Genomic DNA, 18,759 nt, shown 5'->3' on the forward strand with positions numbered 1-18,759 from the left:
ACAAGCATGCATCATTAACCCCCTCTCACGGGACTACCAGACACAACAAGCGTGCATCATTAACCCCCCTCTCCCGGGACTACCAGACACCACAAGCATGCATCATTAACCCCCCTCTCCTGGGACTACCAGACACCACAAGCGTGCATCAATAACCCCCCCTCTCCCGGGACTACCAGACACCACAAGCGTGCATCATTAACCCACCTCTCCCGGGACTACCAGACACCACAAGCGTGCATCATTAACCCCCCCTCTCCCAGGACTACCAGACACCACAAGCGTGCATCATTAACCCCCCTCTCCTGGGACTACCAGACACCCCAAGCGTGCATCATCAACCCTCCTCTCCCGCGACTACCAGACACCCCAAGCGCGCATCATCAACCCCCCTCTCCCGGGACTACCAGACACCCCAAGCGTGCATCATCAACCCCCCTCTCCCGGGACTACCAGACACCCCAAGCATGCATCATGAACCCCCCTCTCCCGAGACTACCAGAAACCCCAAGCGTGCATCATCAACCCCCCTCTCCCGGGACTACCAGACACCCCAAGCGTGCATCATCAACCCCCCTCTCCCGGGACTACCAGACACCCCAAGCGTACATCATCAACCCCCCTCTCCTGGAACTACAAGACACCCCAAGCGTGCATCATCAACCCCCCTCTCCCGGGACTAACAGACACCCCAAGCGTGCATCATCAACCTCCCTCTCCCGGGACTACCAGACTCCCCAAGCGTGCATCATCAACCCCCCTCTACCGGGACTACCAGACACCCCAAGCGTGCATCATCAACCCCCCTCTCCTGGGACTACAAGACACCCCAAGCATGCATCATCAACCCCCCTCTCCCGGGACTAACAGACACCCCAAGCGTGCATCATCAACCCCCTTCTCCCAGGACTACCAGACTCCCCAAGCGTGCATCATCAGCCCCCCCTCTCCCGGGACTACCAGACACCCCAAGCGTGCATCATCAACCCCCCTCTCCCGGGACTACCAGACACCCCAAGCGTGCATTAACCCCCTCTCCCGGGACTACCAGACATCACAAGTGTGCATTATCCCACCTCTCCCTGGGACTACCAGACACAAGCGTGCATTAACCCCCCGGTACCCAGCCAGACCCCGGGAGCGTGCATTACCACCCCCCGGAGACCCAACCAGACCCCACAGACGTGCATTAACCCCCCCAGGACCAACCAGACCCCACAAGCGTGCATTAACCCCCCGACCCAAACAGACCCCTCAAGCCAGCCTTAACACCCCTGGGAGCCCAAGCAGACCCCACAAGTGTGCATTAACCCCCACCCCCCTGACCCAACAGACCCCACAAGCGTGCATTAACCCCCCTGGGAGCCAAATGCAGACCTCACATGCATGCATTAGTACCCCCCGAAGTACAACTAGACCCCACAAGCGTGCATTAATCCCCATCCCCCTGCCCCAAATATTCTATGGGGAGGTGGGCTGTATTATATTCTATTTGGGGCTACATTATATTCTATAGGGGGGCTGTATTATATTATATTCTATGGGGGCTGCATTATACTATATGAGGAGGGCTACATTATATTCTATGGAGGGGCTACATTATACTATATAAGGGGCTGCATTATATCCTATGAGGGGGTTGCCATATATTCTATGGAGGGGCTGCATTATACTATATGGGGGGGACTGCATTATATTCTATGGGGGGGTACATTATATTCTATACAGATATTATATCCAGCCCCCACATAGCCTCAATATTAGATAATAACAAATAACTTTGTTGCCCTGTGAAGGGGGGGGGCAAAAAATTTCTTGCACAGGGGCCCACTACAGTCTGTGTCCGCCCCTGATTGCCTCCATTTTACCCCCATGTTTAGAATTTCATGCAGTTTCATGTCAGATTCTCTAAAATTCCCAGCAAAATTACTGAATTACAGGGAGGTGATGTTTTCATCAGAACATATCTCAATTAGAAATGAGGGAATATGCCGAAATTTCAGTTCAGCAGAATCACTCAAATTTGGATAGGAAATTCAAATGTGCCCTATGTTCTTGGGACTCTCCAGACCATGGCCTTTCTTATAATGGATTTTTGTTTACCATGTGAGATTAATGTCAGTTATTCTGACACAATTTCAATTAAAAATGACTTTGAGTGACATTCCATCAGGTTAAAGGGAATCTGTCACCCGATCAGAAGATCACAACGTTTATTAGATCGCAGGTCCTCTTTAGGATTCATTGGTTGTTTACCTTTTAATTGAAGTGGATTTACTTTTATTCAGTGCTGAAAGAGTTAAAGACCCTTTTTCTTCTGCCTGTGAACTTTGAGCTTGAGTACTTAGCTGCAGCACCTTGTGACCACTCTCTTTCACTATATAAACCCACTGCTATCTTCATTGGTTGACGGTTATAGTTCATCTATACTGACCTCTTTGAAGGAGTCTGCCTCTGGATAAGCTGAGGAGTTTGTTACAGTTGCAGCAGTGAAGTTTCCTGTTGGAGAAGCTAAGTGGTGTTATTTGTTGTGTGTTTTCCCACTGTTTGTTGTACCTTCGTTGTGTTGTCTTATTGTAGTAGTGGGACTAGTGTCTCGCTGGCCTGCACACTAGACGGTAAGCTCAGGACAAGCGAGGCTTAGGTGTGTCATCACGCACAGGACCCGTCTAGGAACGATAGGGACTGGGGGGATCAGATTCAGGTCTATGTTAGGGTCTCCTTGTACATCTTCCCTGGTGTTGCACCGCATGCTGGGGATCCTCTCTCGTCCTAGTTCTACAGTAAGCTGTTCTCAGATTGCATAGCAAGAATGGTCTGACAGATTTCCTTCAAGGGCTTTCTCTTTAATGGAACATGTCATCTGATGTAATTTCCTACAGCCTTCTGAAGTCTATTTCATTAAGTCCAATAACCAAACAGTGTAATTTTTGATATGTTGTCAAATGAATTACAGATAATGCCAATTTTCTTTGTATGTTCCTATTTTTGTAGAGTTTCAATCAAATTGGGGCCTTCTATCAGTGTATGTCTTTTTTGTTTTGTTAATGATCAGCAAAAAGTTGTCTATTCTTTTCCAAGCTCCAATGGGAACACACTTACATTTTAGGGTAACATGACATTTTCAGTTGTTCTAGTTTTATTCACATTCTCTGGTTACTTTATTATACTTTATAATCATTTCCTTTTTTTAGGTGGGTTCATTAATCCTTCTACAAATACTTCCTCTGCAGCTTATTAATGGACTCTTGGAGATAGCGCTGAAAAGCATTAGTGCTTCAGAAATGTTTTCTATCTTCCAAGCTGTCTACATTCATCTTACTTACATCCACAGATATCTGGGGAATACAAAATGCAGCAGTTGTCAGGTGCTATACAGGAAGTTAAAACTGCCCGCATGTTACATATTCAAGAGTCTGAGGGTTAATCATTCTTTTTAAAGGGAAATAAAACAAATCCAGAAATTTGACATTCACTATATCAAAAGCTGGAATTATTATTCTACATATCAGGCAATTAAAGTATAAAAGAGGAATATTAAATGGATCTCATGACAGTCCTTTATTATAGGCCACATGGATGTTGTGTGGTGATCGTATAGAGGGAGCCCCCATTGAGACCTTCTTTACCAGCCTGAGCTGGCACATTCGGATTTGTAATCGGAAACACGAGCAAAATTTTATAAAATCAGAAAAAATCGGTAACATTCAGTAAAAAGTGTGGGAAAATATGTGCGTTGCCACAAAAGTATTTTCAGCACTTTAGCAACAATAATGTTGGTGCATCTTGAGCGTTTGGCACGTTTTTGATGCGGGGAGGGGGTTTACAGAGCTCAGAGGCCTAGCGTTCTTGTAAACAGTCATTTTTTTTTCCTAATCTTATGTCTGCCCATTGCGGCCAGCCAATCAGGGTGCAGGAAACATCCTCACTGTCCTGACACAATGGCTTGTGTCATTGGCGGCTGATATCGCATGTCCCTCTCCATATAAATAGCGGACCTCTTGTTTTAGCGCCATTTTGACACTGTAACAGCACAGAGAGGCGGCTCCTGAAGCTGGCACTGTTAGTAGCAAGATTTTAGCTAGTTAGCTAGGCGATTGCATATTAGTCAGATAATGTAGCTAGCTATTGTGCAGTGTGGCTGTTAATTTTACCTTCCAGCATTTTTTTTAGGCCACAGACAAAGCCAGCAGGGCACATGTCCCACAAGTGTGCTGTGCACTGCTTCTATTGTGCTCCATGCACGAGTATAGCATTCTAAATGTGAAATAGCCTGCTGTATCCCACCTTATCAATTTCTGCTGTGGTGATATAAAACTGTCAGCAGACCTAACGCACATTAAAAAAATGATAATTTTTCAGCCCACCGTATCACACTTTGTCATTTTGTTGGGTTGAAATTAAGCTGTCTGCAGATCTCACACATGACCAAAAAAATTTCTTTCTGTTGCTAAACGTCACACAGTAGGGGACCAGTTTGTTTGTATAATCTACTGTGTTATATAGGCCTTAATCTAGAAGCCACAAAAAATTCTTCTGTTCCTAGTGTCATACAGTAGGGGACTTCTCACATTCAAATAGTTTGTAGCATCTAGTGTGTTATAGAGTGCTGATACAGAGGCCACCAAAAAATTCTTCTGTTCCTAGTGTCATACAGTAGGGGACTTCTCACATTCAAATAGTTTGTAGCATCTAGTGTGTTATAGAGTGCTGATACAGAGGCCACCAAAAAATTCTTCTGCAATGTGCTGTTAGGAACGGCGGAACGCACTAAATAAAAATAAATAATAAAGTGCGTTCGCCGCTCGGGATCCACCGTGCAGTAGGTGTTACACCGCTGCTAGGTAATGACAGGGGAGCCATATTGCGGTATGATGCGCACGGGTTCAACTTCACCCGGAGTGCGCAGAGCGGGCTCTGTTCACACACAGAGGTGCCAATATGGCGGTATAATGCGCACGGGTTCAACTTCACCCGGAGTGCGCAGAGCGGGCTCTGTTCACACACAGAGGTGCCAATATGGCGGTATAATGCGCACGGGTTCAACTTCACCCGGAGTGCGCAGAGCGGGCTCTGTTCACACACAGAGGTGCCAATATGGCGGTATAATGCGCACGGGTTCAACTTCACCCGGAGTGCGCAGAGCGGGCTCTGTTCACACACAGAGGTGCCAATATGGCGGTATAATGCGCACGGGTTCAACTTCACCCGGAGTGCGCAGAGCGGGCTCTGTTCACACACAGAGGTGCCAATATGGCGGTATAATGCGCACGGGTTCAACTTCACCCGGAGTGCGCAGAGCGGGCTCTGTTCACACACAGAGGTGCCAATATGGCGGTATAATGCGCACGGGTTCAACTTCACCCGGAGTGCGCAGAGCGGGCTCTGTTCACACACAGAGGTGCCAATATGGCGGTATAATGCGCACGGGTTCAACTTCACCCGGAGTGCGCAGAGCGGGCTCTGTTCACACACAGAGGTGCCAATATGGCGGTATAATGCGCACGGGTTCAACTTCACCCGGAGTGCGCAGAGCGGGCTCTGTTCACACACAGAGGTGCCAATATGGCGGTATAATGCACACGGGTTCAACTTCACCCGGAGTGCGCAGAGCGGGCTCTGTTCACACACAGAGGTGCCAATATGGCGGTATAATGCGCACGGGTTCAACTTCACCCGGAGTGCGCAGAGCGGGCTCTGTTCACACACAGAGGTGCCAATATGGCGGTATAATGCGCACGGGTTCAACTTCACCCGGAGTGCGCAGAGCGGGCTCTGTTCACACACAGAGGTGCCAATATGGCGGTATAATGTGCACGGGTTCAACTTCACCCGGAGTGCGCAGAGCGGGCTCTGTTCACACACAGAGGTGCCAATATGGCGGTATAATGCGCACGGGTTCAACTTCACCCGGAGTGCGCAGAGCGGGCTCTGTTCACACACAGAGGTGCCAATATGGCGGTATAATGTGCACGGGTTCAACTTCACCCGGAGTGCGCAGAGCGGGCTCTGTTCACACACAGAGGTGCCAATATGGCGGTATAATGCGCACGGGTTCAACTTCACCCGGAGTGCGCAGAGCGGGCTCTGTTCACACACAGAGGTGCCAATATGGCGGTATAATGCGCACGGGTTCAACTTCACCCGGAGTGCACAGAGCGGGCTCTGTTCACACACAGACGTGCTATATGGCGGTATAATGCGCACGGGTTCAACTTCACCCGGAGTGCGCAGAGCGGGCTCAGTTCACACACAGAGGTGCCGCAATAAAAACATACAAAATGCTGAACCTGTTAGAGACACAGGCCTCAGGTAAATGGACACAAGGTTTCAGGTCACAGGAGCGGGACCCAAGACAGAGGAGCTGCGTCCTTCTAGACCTACCGTGTGTGCGGCGTCGCTTCTGCGAGCGCCAAGAAGGGCTGCAACTGCAGCGCGGCGTAGGACACTGCCGCTCGATGACAAAGCCAGAAAGCAAGAGCAATGTCGGACGCTAGCGTAGCGGTGCAGTGTGCACAGTGGCTTAAGGCTTGCCACTGACTGGCACTGACTGCTAAACTAATCCCCTATGTGTCTATTGTAGAGACTTAAGCATTATGAGATCTGCATGGTAACTACTCAATATGTAGATAAATCTCTCCACTATGTTGTAAATGGGAGAGGGAATATATTAATCTGTTGTATCCTCAACATTCGACCAACAACAGAACAATGGGGGTTAATATATGCATGTAATATGGTCATAGTTTTTAGGTAAGCAGTATTGAGCTTATTAGTAGAACTATTCCATTTTGGTCTAAACATTTTTTCCTCTAGCCATCTTTTTGGAGCTATATATATATAGGTTTAAGATCAAATAGAATTATATAACATCACTCTTAAAACTGCTTAGACCCCTCTCTTTGTTCCATCTTTTTGTAACCATATTCTGTGTGTTTTGAGTCAGCGCAGATCCCATGGTCTGTGGATAACATGGGCTACTATGATATACTGTTTTGATATAACATCATAAGGTTAAATATATTCTAAAGATGTTTTAAAAAACTAATATGTTCAACACCTTATTTTTCATCTGGGTGTCTTTCTAATACTAATATTAACAATAAGACAATAACTATGCTGGAAAAATGGTAATATACCTTGCGAGAATTACACTGTCTTCTTGCACCTTCTGCCCATATCCCTTAATGTAACCATCTTGTAACTATTGTAGACTACGAATGTAAGAAGCATATTCATTTATGATATATAAACTAATTTTTATGGTTGTATTTCTATAATGGTCTGTTTTCTATTTTTCTTTACATCTTGATATGTTTGAGTGATATCGGCATGTCCATAATTTCAGACCTGTCATCTTTGTACAGCTATAGAAATCGGCTATACTATAACAATATGTGTATTATTAACATTTTTCCTTGGTGCTTGCTGATAACAAGAAAGGAATTTATATTTGAATAGCGCCGCGAGTTATTGTGAAATTATAAGGACCTTGCATCACATGACCGGACTGACTTTAGGGACAGGACCTGCAGACATGTTGAGCAGGCGCATTGTTTAGGTGTCTTTGGTATTCAAGTTACTGACTTGGCACATGCGCCCTTGATATCCGAGGGCTGGCACACATTGTATTGACATTGTCTCCATGACATCAGCCCTGCTCATGCGCCCTTGATACTTCCGGCTCAGCGGTAACACGCTGAGACCGGACGCTTACTCCAGGCGGCTAGTCTACACAGCTGCTGTGAATTCAGTAATTATGCTTTATTATACTTATACTGAGTGAACGTACAAGCTCCCTCACTCTGTCTTTGCCCCTGATGAAGCCACATTTGTGGTCACATTTGTGACGATACGTGTCGGGTGATGGGAGCAGCATTTTTGTATCTCCAGAACGGCTTAACTTCAATGGCTTTCCGTGTTCAGTGAGCATTTACCTCTCAATCTGCAGACCTTGCTGGCTTAGCGATAGATGAGGGGTTGTACCTTTCTCCCTTTCTATTTACATACACATGCGTTAACTTAGAGGCTCTGTTATTCTTTTCTCCTGCACTTTGAATTTTAAGTGAGGTAATACTGTCAGGTGATTGCAGGCTAATATTCTGGTCTTCATATAAATAGGCTGTCATTTGGTGCCATCTCCTATCATGGCTAAAGGCTCTCTTTAGTTTCATTTAGGACCTTTTTAAATATATTGCCATATAACTACGTATTAAAGACATATTTATTTTGCATATGACATTCATAATATTTGGTCTCAGCTAGGATAAATGTGACATGTAGACATGAAATAAGGCCATCTAATATTTGTCCTGTTTATATATATGTGTATTGTTGAAGAAGCTGTACATCATTTTGACTCTATATCTGGAAGCATTAATTTGTCATACATGCTATTTGGTGACATTGCTGCTCCCATAGTCATTAGTTACGATTGGTAACTCTTTTTAAGTGTTTTTATATTTGTGGTGTTTTTTGTATGTTTCACTGAATAAAATTGTGATTTTTCTGAGGTGATCCCCATTGTTACGTATGTTTCCTTTTCTCCCTCTGTGTTGATATGTACCCTAGACATTCGAAGGTTGGATCCCTTTATATGATGGCTTAATAGTTGATGTTGCCCTCCACACCTTTTAATTTGTACTAGTTTGTGAACAAGAATGGTCCCTTTCTTTTAGACCATTATTCTTGGAGTGTTGGCACATCAGTATAGATCAGATATTATATCTCTAAATTTCAGTATCTTTATATACCCACTTTGTTGTATTATTGTTAATTTTGGCTTTCCCAGCGCGTGAGACGGCATGGAGTAAATGTGCACAGGGGTTGTTTGACTCTGGACCTTCAACTATTTCTTCTTCTTCAGATAGCAATCCTGATTTTCAGACATTATCTCTTGAAGCTATAAATCTACACAAATCCCTAAATAGGGTGTGGTGGAATGTGAGAAGTCTTGAGGAGAATAAGAAGGCTGGTCTAGTACCCAGAGGGTTACGAGTACAGATCTTTCCCGCCTGAGAGGTATCAGGAGATTTCAGGAAAATCTGGGAAACAGGTCTGGTGAAATGTTCCACTATTTTGATGGATCTGCTCATTGAACATGATCAAGCCCTATTGATTAGGATTAGAGAAAATATCAAAAATTGTGAAGACAAAATTAAGAAATTTCATACAGAGACCTTGGTCAACCCCTTCTATCTAAAATTAAAGAGTACCATAGATCAATTTGAGAAAGAGATTATCAATGGAAAAAGAAACAAATTCCACCGTGATCTAATGGATTTTAATAAAAATCAAGCATTTAGCTGGACCCATCATGGGAATAAACGATATACTACAGTAGACAATAAAAACTCCACTGTGAATCACATTGCTGGTGATTCTATTTCAAGACAAGAGTTATTGTCAAGCGATTTTTTGCCCTCAGAACCAAGCGATATAGAAGGGGGAGGCGGGGGAGATGGAAAAAATATGCCACAAAGAGAAAAGGCAGAAACCACAGACATTGGTCCCCACTACATCAGAGGGAAACCAGATACCACCGGAGACGCTAAACCCCCCTCCTTCCAGTACTATTCTTTCATCTAAAGGTAATCTTCAAATTTTGAACCTTTCTTCATATATTCTCTCTGACTTGGAAATCTTCGTATTGACTAAAGGCCTTACCTTTGCTCCCACAAATTCTTTGAATAAATTTGTTCTGGTAAAAGATCTATATTTGTTTTTCCGACAGATGACCTTTAAACTTCTGTACCATCAGCCATCTACAGTGGATTCATTTCCGGATAATGAGAAACAAGTTTTTAGAGACCTATTAGAACTTCTTCAAGAGAATGAGTGCCCCTCAGATAACAGAAGATTCACAAGAAGATCTCCTTCACAAGCATCACCTTCGCTATCACTGTTTCCGGTAATACAAATATTTTTTGATAGTGTCTGTAAAGATATAGATAATCTTAGACTAGACAAAAACAGACAAAATAATCTCAATTTTGAAGAAAGAAGGGTGCTAAATAAATTACGGAACAACAACAATGAGTTCATTGTTAGAGAAGCCGATAAGGGTGGCATATAGTGCTATGGCCTCATGATCTCTATACTGATGAAGTATATAAACAGCTGAACAACACTAACTATTATATGGTTCTACCTTCAGATCCCACCAGTATCTTCAAGGAGAAGTTAGATTCGTTGATTTGGAGAGCATTTGACAACAACATTGTAAATAAAAAAGAGATGGACTTTCTGACCACACATCATCCAGTTATTCCAACGTTTTACATCTTACCAAAGGTGCATAAGTCTTATACAAACCCTCCAGGTAGGCCAATCGTGTCGGGTATTGGTGGCTTAATGGAGCGTCCCTGTATTTACATCGATCATTTTCTTCAACCCCTGGCATTGTCTTTGGATTCTTTTATCAGGGACTCGGCACATCTTATGTCTTTCCTGGAAGAACTTACCATCCCAGAGGGCACCATTCTGATTGGCCTTGATAAGAACTGAATGAGTTAAATAAAATCTGCTGGACATTATTTTTTATTCAGGGATATGACTCAGCCATTTTCCCTTGTGAACCAAGGTCAAATATTTCCTGCTTACATGGCAAAGCTGTTGTAGAAGAACAAGTTGTGTAACTATTTTTCTTTTCTTTATTGCGCATGTCTGTAAATATCTAAATTCTTTATCATAAAAGGGGAAAGCTTGACTGAGGGGGCAGAGGCGCTCAGCAGGCATCCTGAGTTGTATCATACAGCTTGTGTCTGTGTAATTCTTCTTGACCGGGCAATCAATTAGAGACATATGGTGTCCTACACCCAAGAACATCGGTCCTTTGGATGAAAGAAGTATCTGAGGGATCCCGACAGTTTCCTGGCGCCCGAACAGGGACCTGAAATAGGCACCTCTCCGAGACCACCCGACCTACGGACCACTCCGGTTACTGATGAAATTGTGAACAGCAAACCTAAACACCTGGCCAGGTAAGAGATCATTCTTCTCTTCTCTGCTCTTCATAATATATCATTTTAACTAAGGTCCGTATCAAGGGGAATCTAGTAGAGGAGGGGGCCATAAAATCAGGTCCATATAAGAACTCTGAGGAAATAGGGTGTGACATACATATGTAAATTCTGCCGAATGAGAGGTTATTGTAGATTCTGCCTGTATACTGCTATCTTTAGGAGAAGAGCTGATGCAAATCAAAATGGGTATGGTGCATGGACGTTTGCGGGAACAGTCCCAGGGTTGAATATACAAAAATTTCACCACGTACGTAAGGGAGATGAATGGTGGATATTACTAGCATTAAATACACATATCCCATTGAATGATACGTTGAGAGGTCTAACATTACGGAATCTAAGGCTGGGTGAACAGTTCATACTGCGCAGCCCGTACGGACAAGTTTTTCACAATAGACGATTCCGCGTTAGGAACCAAGGAGGTTGTTGAGTGGCTGCCTTGATTCGAAAGATTGTGGAAAGTAGAAAAATAAGCTGCACAGTAGGTATTCGTTCAAAGAGTGGTGATATTGCCTAACTGGGTTATGTGACAGCGTCCTTTCGGGGAGGTCACCGCCTAAGCTTAAATCAACACCCTTTACGAATAAACCTTGTGACAGATAAGAGTGTGACCGAATGAGCACAGGACCACGAAATGAGCCTGTGACAGGATATGACTGAAGAACCCCCGACAGATGGATACTTTGTTTACAATCCTGTGTGTTGTGGGAGTGTTTCTGTTCGGATGTTACATAGCATATAAGTACACGAAACACGTAGTACAAGGAGGAACAGACACCCCATTTAGCCTGTTAGCACCTTAGGAAGAAGGTAACTAGGTATAGTAGAGCCTAGTCTTGAGCTTACCCAATACACCACCAAAGGCAGAGGACTAACAGGAAGGAACAAGAGAAACAGGATAGAAAGATGGGGAACAGTCAGGGAAAGACACCCGAAGAAGGAGACCGGTTATGTGATATAATTGAGGATAGATATGGAAGAAGTGCAGCAAGGAACCTAGAAAAGGTATTAAAAAAATTCAAGGTAGAAGGGAGAGAGGCTTTGAACAAAGACAAATGGAAAGAGATAAAAGACACAAAATCAGGAAAAATCACAGATGCGGGATGGGGGGAACAAGTTGAAGCATGTTTAAAGTGCTCACAAGTTGCTCAGAAGGAAAAGTGGGAATACAATGAGAAGACAGGGAAATGGGTATATCCAAAGAAGTCCATAATAGGGGACCTAGGAGAGAAAATGCATGAGCCTCCACCCTATCCAGTCCCTTTGCCAGTGCCACCACCAGTACCTGTGGCTCCTCCACCGCCGACTAAACTGTACCCAGAGATGCAGATAGCTACCATGCCACCTAGTGGCAGTAATGAACCTGGATGGGTCTGCAGTAATTGTGGTCAACAAAACCCTAATTGGAGGGATGTTTGCTTTTTTTGTGGTGCACCTCGACACCATGCACCCAATATATTAGCCCCGGTTAGGACCTCCACCAGACCTTTTAGAGAGCCTGGACCAAATGGGGAACCTGTAACAAGGTATATACACACATCCCATTATCAGCCTTGGACTGCAACTGAATGCATGGCTTTGTTGTCCAACGCCCCTGACCCGATTATCAATCCAGCCCGATTTGCTGCTTATTTGAGACAGGTATCGGTGGTACACAGGGGTACTTGGAATGATGGAGAGGATATGCTTAGATTGAAGCTACCTTTGCCACTTCAACACGAGCTCTGGCAGGCTCTGATACCTAGAAAACCAGCAGAAAATGCGGAGAACAACCCCCGTACACAAGCATCAGTAGAGATATTTTTAGAGGTTCTTGATACTTTTATGGGAGGTAAACAGAGACAGCGAGGTTCGCAGACGGCTGTTTCACAACAACCTGGACAAACAGTAGCTGATTTTTATCAGACACTAGAAATGGGATTTAGCGATGAAGGACTGGATCTAACAAGTCCGGGGGTACAGAGACTGCTTGCTAAATCCTTTGTAGATGGGTTAACATCAGAGGTAAAATTGAAGTTGAAAAATTGTACTCCTGATTGGAGGTCAGCAGATAACGCCCATGGTCTGAGGCAGAGAGCCATGGGAATTGAAATGGACTTACGGGAAAACAAAAAAGAAAAAGGGAAAGTATTTTTCACACAAGATTCAGAAGGCTCAACAGGGGGAGCAAGGAGAAGGACTTTTACTTGCCATTACTGTAAAAAGCCCGGTCATTTCCAGAGAGATTGCCGCAAGAGAAAAGCAGATAGGGAATCTCAGTCTAGAAGGGAGGAAACAACTGACTGACTAGGTGCAATTAGAATGCAACTTGACTCTAAGGAACCAGTAGTTAAAATTCAAGTCAATGGAAAAAAGGTGCCCTTTCTAGTAGACACCGGAGCAACCTCTTCGGTGGTCAATGACAAGGTAATAACTCCAGATCTACTTTCAGAATACTCAACCTTTGTCTCAGGATTCAGTGGACAATCTAGCCTAATTCCTTTTAGTAAACCTTTGCCGGTTAAGATAGGACCTAAAATGTTCCTGAATAAGTTTTTATTTGTCAAAAGAGCACCAATTTGCTTATTGGGAGTAGATGTACTAAAGAAACTACATGCAGATATCAAATTTGCTGAAGATGGTACAGTACACCTTACTATCCCAGATGGGGACGAGGACACTCTTGAGGCTTGCATGATAATTCAAGCTCTCGAGTCACAAGGTCCTGATGACACCACATCACAACCATGGGACCCAGCCCTAGACAAATTACCTAATACCTTATGGGCAAAAGGGAATGCGGATATTGGCCTACTTCCCGTATCCCCAGTTGTGGTAGAGGTGCCTATGGATACAAGGTTACCTCAGCTGCGGCAGTATCCCATTAGTGCCCAACAAGAGGCTGCCATTGAGGCACAAGTCACTGATCTTGTAAGCAATGGAGCATTGGTGTCAATTAAATCACAAGCTAATACACCATTGTTTCCCGTCAAAAAGAAAGGAGGACCAAGTGATGCCCCAAAATACCGCATGGTACATGATCTGAGAGAAATAAATAAAATCCTTGTCCCTCTGACACCAGTGGTGCCTAACCCGCACACGCAATTGGCAAAAATCCCTAGTCAATCGAAATGTTTTTCAGTGATTGATTTGTCGAACGCATTTTTCTCAGTGCCCCTCCACAAAAGCTGTTGGCATTTGTTCGCTTTTACATTTAAGGGCAAACAATATGCCTGGACCAGACTACCGCAGGGCATGCAGCATTCACCCACATTGTACACGCAAGCATTGCAGTCTGTGTTGGCCGGCTGGCCACACCCACCTGATATTGTGCTCTTACAATATGTGGATGACCTATTGCTTTGTGCACCTGATGAGACTAATTGTAAAATCCATACACTATCACTATTGATGTTTCTATCAGATAACGGATGTAAGGTCAACAGAGAGAAATTACAGTTCTGTCAACCAAAAGTCATATTTTTAGGGCATTGTCTATCTCATGGTACCCGACACCTAACTAATGACAGAATCACAATTGTCACCCAGATAAAAGAACCGACAACTCACAAACAGCTGAGAGCCTTTTTGGGTTTAGTTTCTTCTTGCCGCCAATGGGTCATACATGCTAGTGAACACATGCAGCCACTGTATGATTGCATCAACACAACCCCTTTCCAATTGACTGATATTGCACGGACCTCATTTCAGTATCTAAAGAAGGCCATAGTATCAGCCCCAGCATTAGGTATACCCAACTATGATATACCTTTTCAACTAATGGCCGCTGAAATCAGAGGGCATGCTACTGGCATTTTGACACAGAAACATGACAAAAAGAATAGACCTCTTGCATACTATTCTGCCAAATTAGACTCTGTAGCACAAGGAAAACCATCCTGTGTTAGAGCAGTTTCTGCAATCGCATTACTACTTGACAAAGTTTCTGATATCGTATTGGACAATCCACTAACTGTCTGTACCACACATGATATATACGGTATCCTGAATCAGGTTTCTTCTAAACATATCTCTATGGCTAGACAACTCAGATTGCAATGTGCTTTACTCATGCCTCCTAATGTTACGTTTACCAAAACTCAGAATTTGAATCTGGCTACACTGTTGCCAATTGCAGATTCTGAAGGGGGGGATGTAGATGAGAACACATTATTACTTTCTTTTGAGCCTTCATACGAGGTTGAACATGATTGCATAGAACTGATGCAGCAAGAAGTTATTGGCTTACCCAATGTCACTGACACACCATTGTCAAATCCAGACTTTGTGCTTTTTGTGGATGGCAGCAGATATGCCGATGAGAGTGGAAAATTCCACACAGGATATGCTGTGGTGTCACCACATGAGATTATTGTAGCAAAGGCACTTCCACCCCATATGTCTGCACAAGAAGCTGAACTAACAGTTCTGAATGAGGCATTAAAATTTTCCAAAGGAAAAACAGCAAATATCTACACTGACTCAAGATATGCCTTTGGGATAGTACATGATTTTGGGGTTTTGTGGCGCACAAGGGGTTTCATGACAGCAGCAGGAACACCCATAAAACATGCCACACTGATCAGAGAAATCCTCGAGAATGTGGCCCAGACACAGGGGGTAGCCGTTATGAGGGTGCCAGCACACACCAGAAAGGACAACATGGAAGCAAAAGGCAACGAAAAAGCAGACCAGGCGGCGAAACAAGCTGCCTTGGGGACTCCAGAAAAGGTAAACATAGTGCACCAAGATGCATCAGGATTGTTTACAGACTTACAAAAGTTCCAAGAAGATTCCGCCCAGACGGACAAGGAAACTTGGGAGAAGATGGGTGCCGAAAAAACGAACGGAATATGGAAGAAAGATCAGAAGTACTGCCTGCCTAGGGTTTTGTACCCAAGGATGGCAGAAGCAGTTCATCTTCCAACTCACATGTCCGCCAATGGAATGACACGCCTAGTCACGAACGATTGGATTGCTCCCGGGTTTGGGAAGGTGGCGCAGCTACACTGTACCACCTGTCCCATATGCCTAGCACACAATCCTGGACAAGTGGTGAAGACTCCACGGAAACACAGTCCTAGGCCGTTATATCCTTTCCAGAGACTGCAAATCGACTACATTCAACTCCCCAGAAGTGGACCATATGAGTATGTTCTGGTGTGTGTTGACATGTTCTCCGGATGGCCAGAAGCCTACCCAGTGAAAACGGCCACAGCTCGAGCCACTGCAAAGAGACTAGTGATGGAGCTAGTACCACGATTCGGTGTACCTGAAACAATTGAATCAGTCAGAGGCACACACTTTACTGCTGAGGTAATGCAAAATGTAATGCAAATGATAGGTGTAGAACAGGCGTTCCATACACCCTACCACCCACAGAGTTCAGGGAAGGTAGAAAGAATGAACGGGACACTGAAATTGAAAATACAGAAAACCATGGAGCAGACCCGTAGACCATGGCCAGAGTGTCTCCCATTAGCATTATTCTCAGTAAGATACACACCTACGGGGAAAACTAAACTGTCACCCTTCGAGATATTGTTTGGAAGACCACCAAACACAGGGTTGTACTACCCACGGGTCTTAACACTTAATGTGGATAATTTGACGAATTATGTGATCCAGTTGCAAAAGCATTTAACTCAAATGCATTCTCTAGTCTTCTCTTCCATTCCAGATCCAGACAGTGTGGAAGGAACTCACTGCTTGCAACCCGGTGATTACGTATATGTCAAGAAACACTCCAGAAAAACGCTTGAACCCCGATACCAAGGACCTTACCAAGTACTCCTAACAACGCCTACTTCTGTTAAGTTGGAAGGACGACCAACCTGGATCCACGCATCACATTGCAAACTAGCCACAGGAGTTAGCAATACATAAGAGTGCATAATGCTTTGGTTTGGTTTTTCTGCATTGTCTATATTAATGATAGTAGCTGCGTGGGACAGTTTAAATTCTCCAATGTCCTTGAATAATAAGTTTATACAACATCATGAAAAATTACTGAAAGACTGGTCAAATGACACTCAGTCTCCAGCAGATTGCTGGATCTGCACGTATTCACCAGTATCAGCCACAAGTATTCCGTTTCTGGTTATTCCTGTTCCATCTGAAGAGTTATTTGCCTGGACTAATTGTTCTGATACACTTGCTAATAATGCCACAAATAATGTGAAGTTATGGAATATGACTGTTGGTATACCCATTGTGGGATGGGTAGGATACCCTTGGTGGCAGGGTAACCTTTCAGGAAGTAGTACACACCTTCAATATTTGGCATATAAAGGAGGGGTTTGGGTACCCAGGAATAGAACTCGGTTAACCTACCTGGGGCAAGTTCCAACATATGGTCTACAAGTTAGTTTTAATGTAACTTCTCACTCTACTGATGCCTTCAAACCAATGCTGCTAGAGAGAAGGTTACATAATATGTCATGGGAATATTCCAATTTATTTCCCCAGGGCACTAACGAAACTTGTATTGAAGTTCCCGGTAATATGCCTTGTAACGAGTCCTCTGGATATGAGAAGGGAACCTCTCCTTGTGGAAATCCTGATGCAGGTTATTGTAGTCCCTTAGGACAATCTCCACCTTGGTGCATGCTCCAGAATGCATCTGCATTCATCGATTTAGTGCATAGACTGGTATTACAACATTCAGCCCTATGGGACTTACCTAGTGACATGTTCTGGGTATGTGGAGACAATGCATATAAATGGCTGCCAGTGGGGGTAAGAGGTGCTTGTACTCTGGGTCGTTTGACTCCAGCTACTTTTGTTATTCCGAACGACCAGTTGAATACTCAGAGCATACCTAAACACACGTTATACAAAAGAGCCGCTGACAATACACCTCGCCTCTCTGGGAGACCACATATAGTGCAGATGAGTGTGGCCAATAAAATTGTCAGCTCTATTTTTATTTATCCTATGATTACTCAAATGTGGGATAAATTGGTTAGGGCTACAGATTATTTGGATGATCAAATCTGGGATATACTGGATATACTGAACACCACTGTTGCTGTCCAAAATCAGCTTATTATAGTCACTAATCAACATACTATAGTACTAGATTATTTAACGGCAGCGCAAGGTGGTATGTGTCAGGTCATCGGACCCGCTTGCTGTCATTATATAGATCCCAACAGTACTATAAAGTTAAAATTAAAAATAGAGGATGTTCAAAGACTTAGAGATCAGTATGATAAAGACAATGATCGTACTAAAGATAGTTGGTGGTCAGACACTTTCTCCTTTCTTAATCCAGCTAATTGGTTTAAGGGTATTGGAGGCTGGATAGCTGGGATTATACTAAGTTTATTACGTATTGCCGTTTGTCTCCTTATAATATATGTGCTATTGAAACTTGTTTTTTGGTGTATCTCTGTATGCAAGAAAAGATGTAGAAATAGATAAGGAAGTTTGACTGTAAACAACAAGAATTTAACTATTATTCCTAAGATTCCTAGGTTGACATCTCATTTCTGGCATGAAGGAGCGTACTCTTGCAATGATGGACGTGGCTTCAGTATCTGGGGGATGGAGAAGGTAGAAGACCTGTCTCCCTTGGGCAACCCGTCGGCCTGGGATAGTACCTGGTGAACGAGCCACTATACGCTGTTGTTGCAGGATCCAGTGTTCCAGATTGTGGAAATGAAGATGTCAAAGGGGGGAATGATAAGAACTGAATGAGTTAAATAAAATCTGCTGGACATTATTTTTTATTCAGGGATATGACTCAGCCATT

The 18,759-nt window shown here is 44.0% G+C and overlaps 1 protein-coding gene across 1 annotated transcript; it reads left to right on the forward strand.

Moving 5' to 3' along the window:
* The first annotated feature begins 16,591 nt into the window (after positions 1 to 16,591).
* LOC141083165 (uncharacterized) lies at positions 16,592 to 18,691 on the forward strand. Its single transcript, XM_073567341.1, has one exon. The coding sequence runs from the start codon at positions 16,899 to 16,901 to the stop codon at positions 18,426 to 18,428; it is 1,530 nt and encodes a 509-aa protein (XP_073423442.1). The 5' UTR covers positions 16,592 to 16,898; the 3' UTR covers positions 18,429 to 18,691.
* Positions 18,692 to 18,759: the final 68 nt, after the last annotated feature.

This window comes from Dendrobates tinctorius, unplaced genomic scaffold (assembly GCF_039654945.1).
Source record: "Dendrobates tinctorius isolate UK_male_01 unplaced genomic scaffold, ASM3965494v1 ptg000004l, whole genome shotgun sequence".
NCBI lineage: Eukaryota > Metazoa > Chordata > Amphibia > Anura > Dendrobatidae > Dendrobates > Dendrobates tinctorius.

Excerpts from the sequence above, each read along its gene's own strand:
- LOC141083165 (XM_073567341.1), top strand. The coding sequence starts at position 16,899 with ATGCTTTGGTTTGGTTTTTCTGCATTGTCTATATTAATGATAGTAGCT.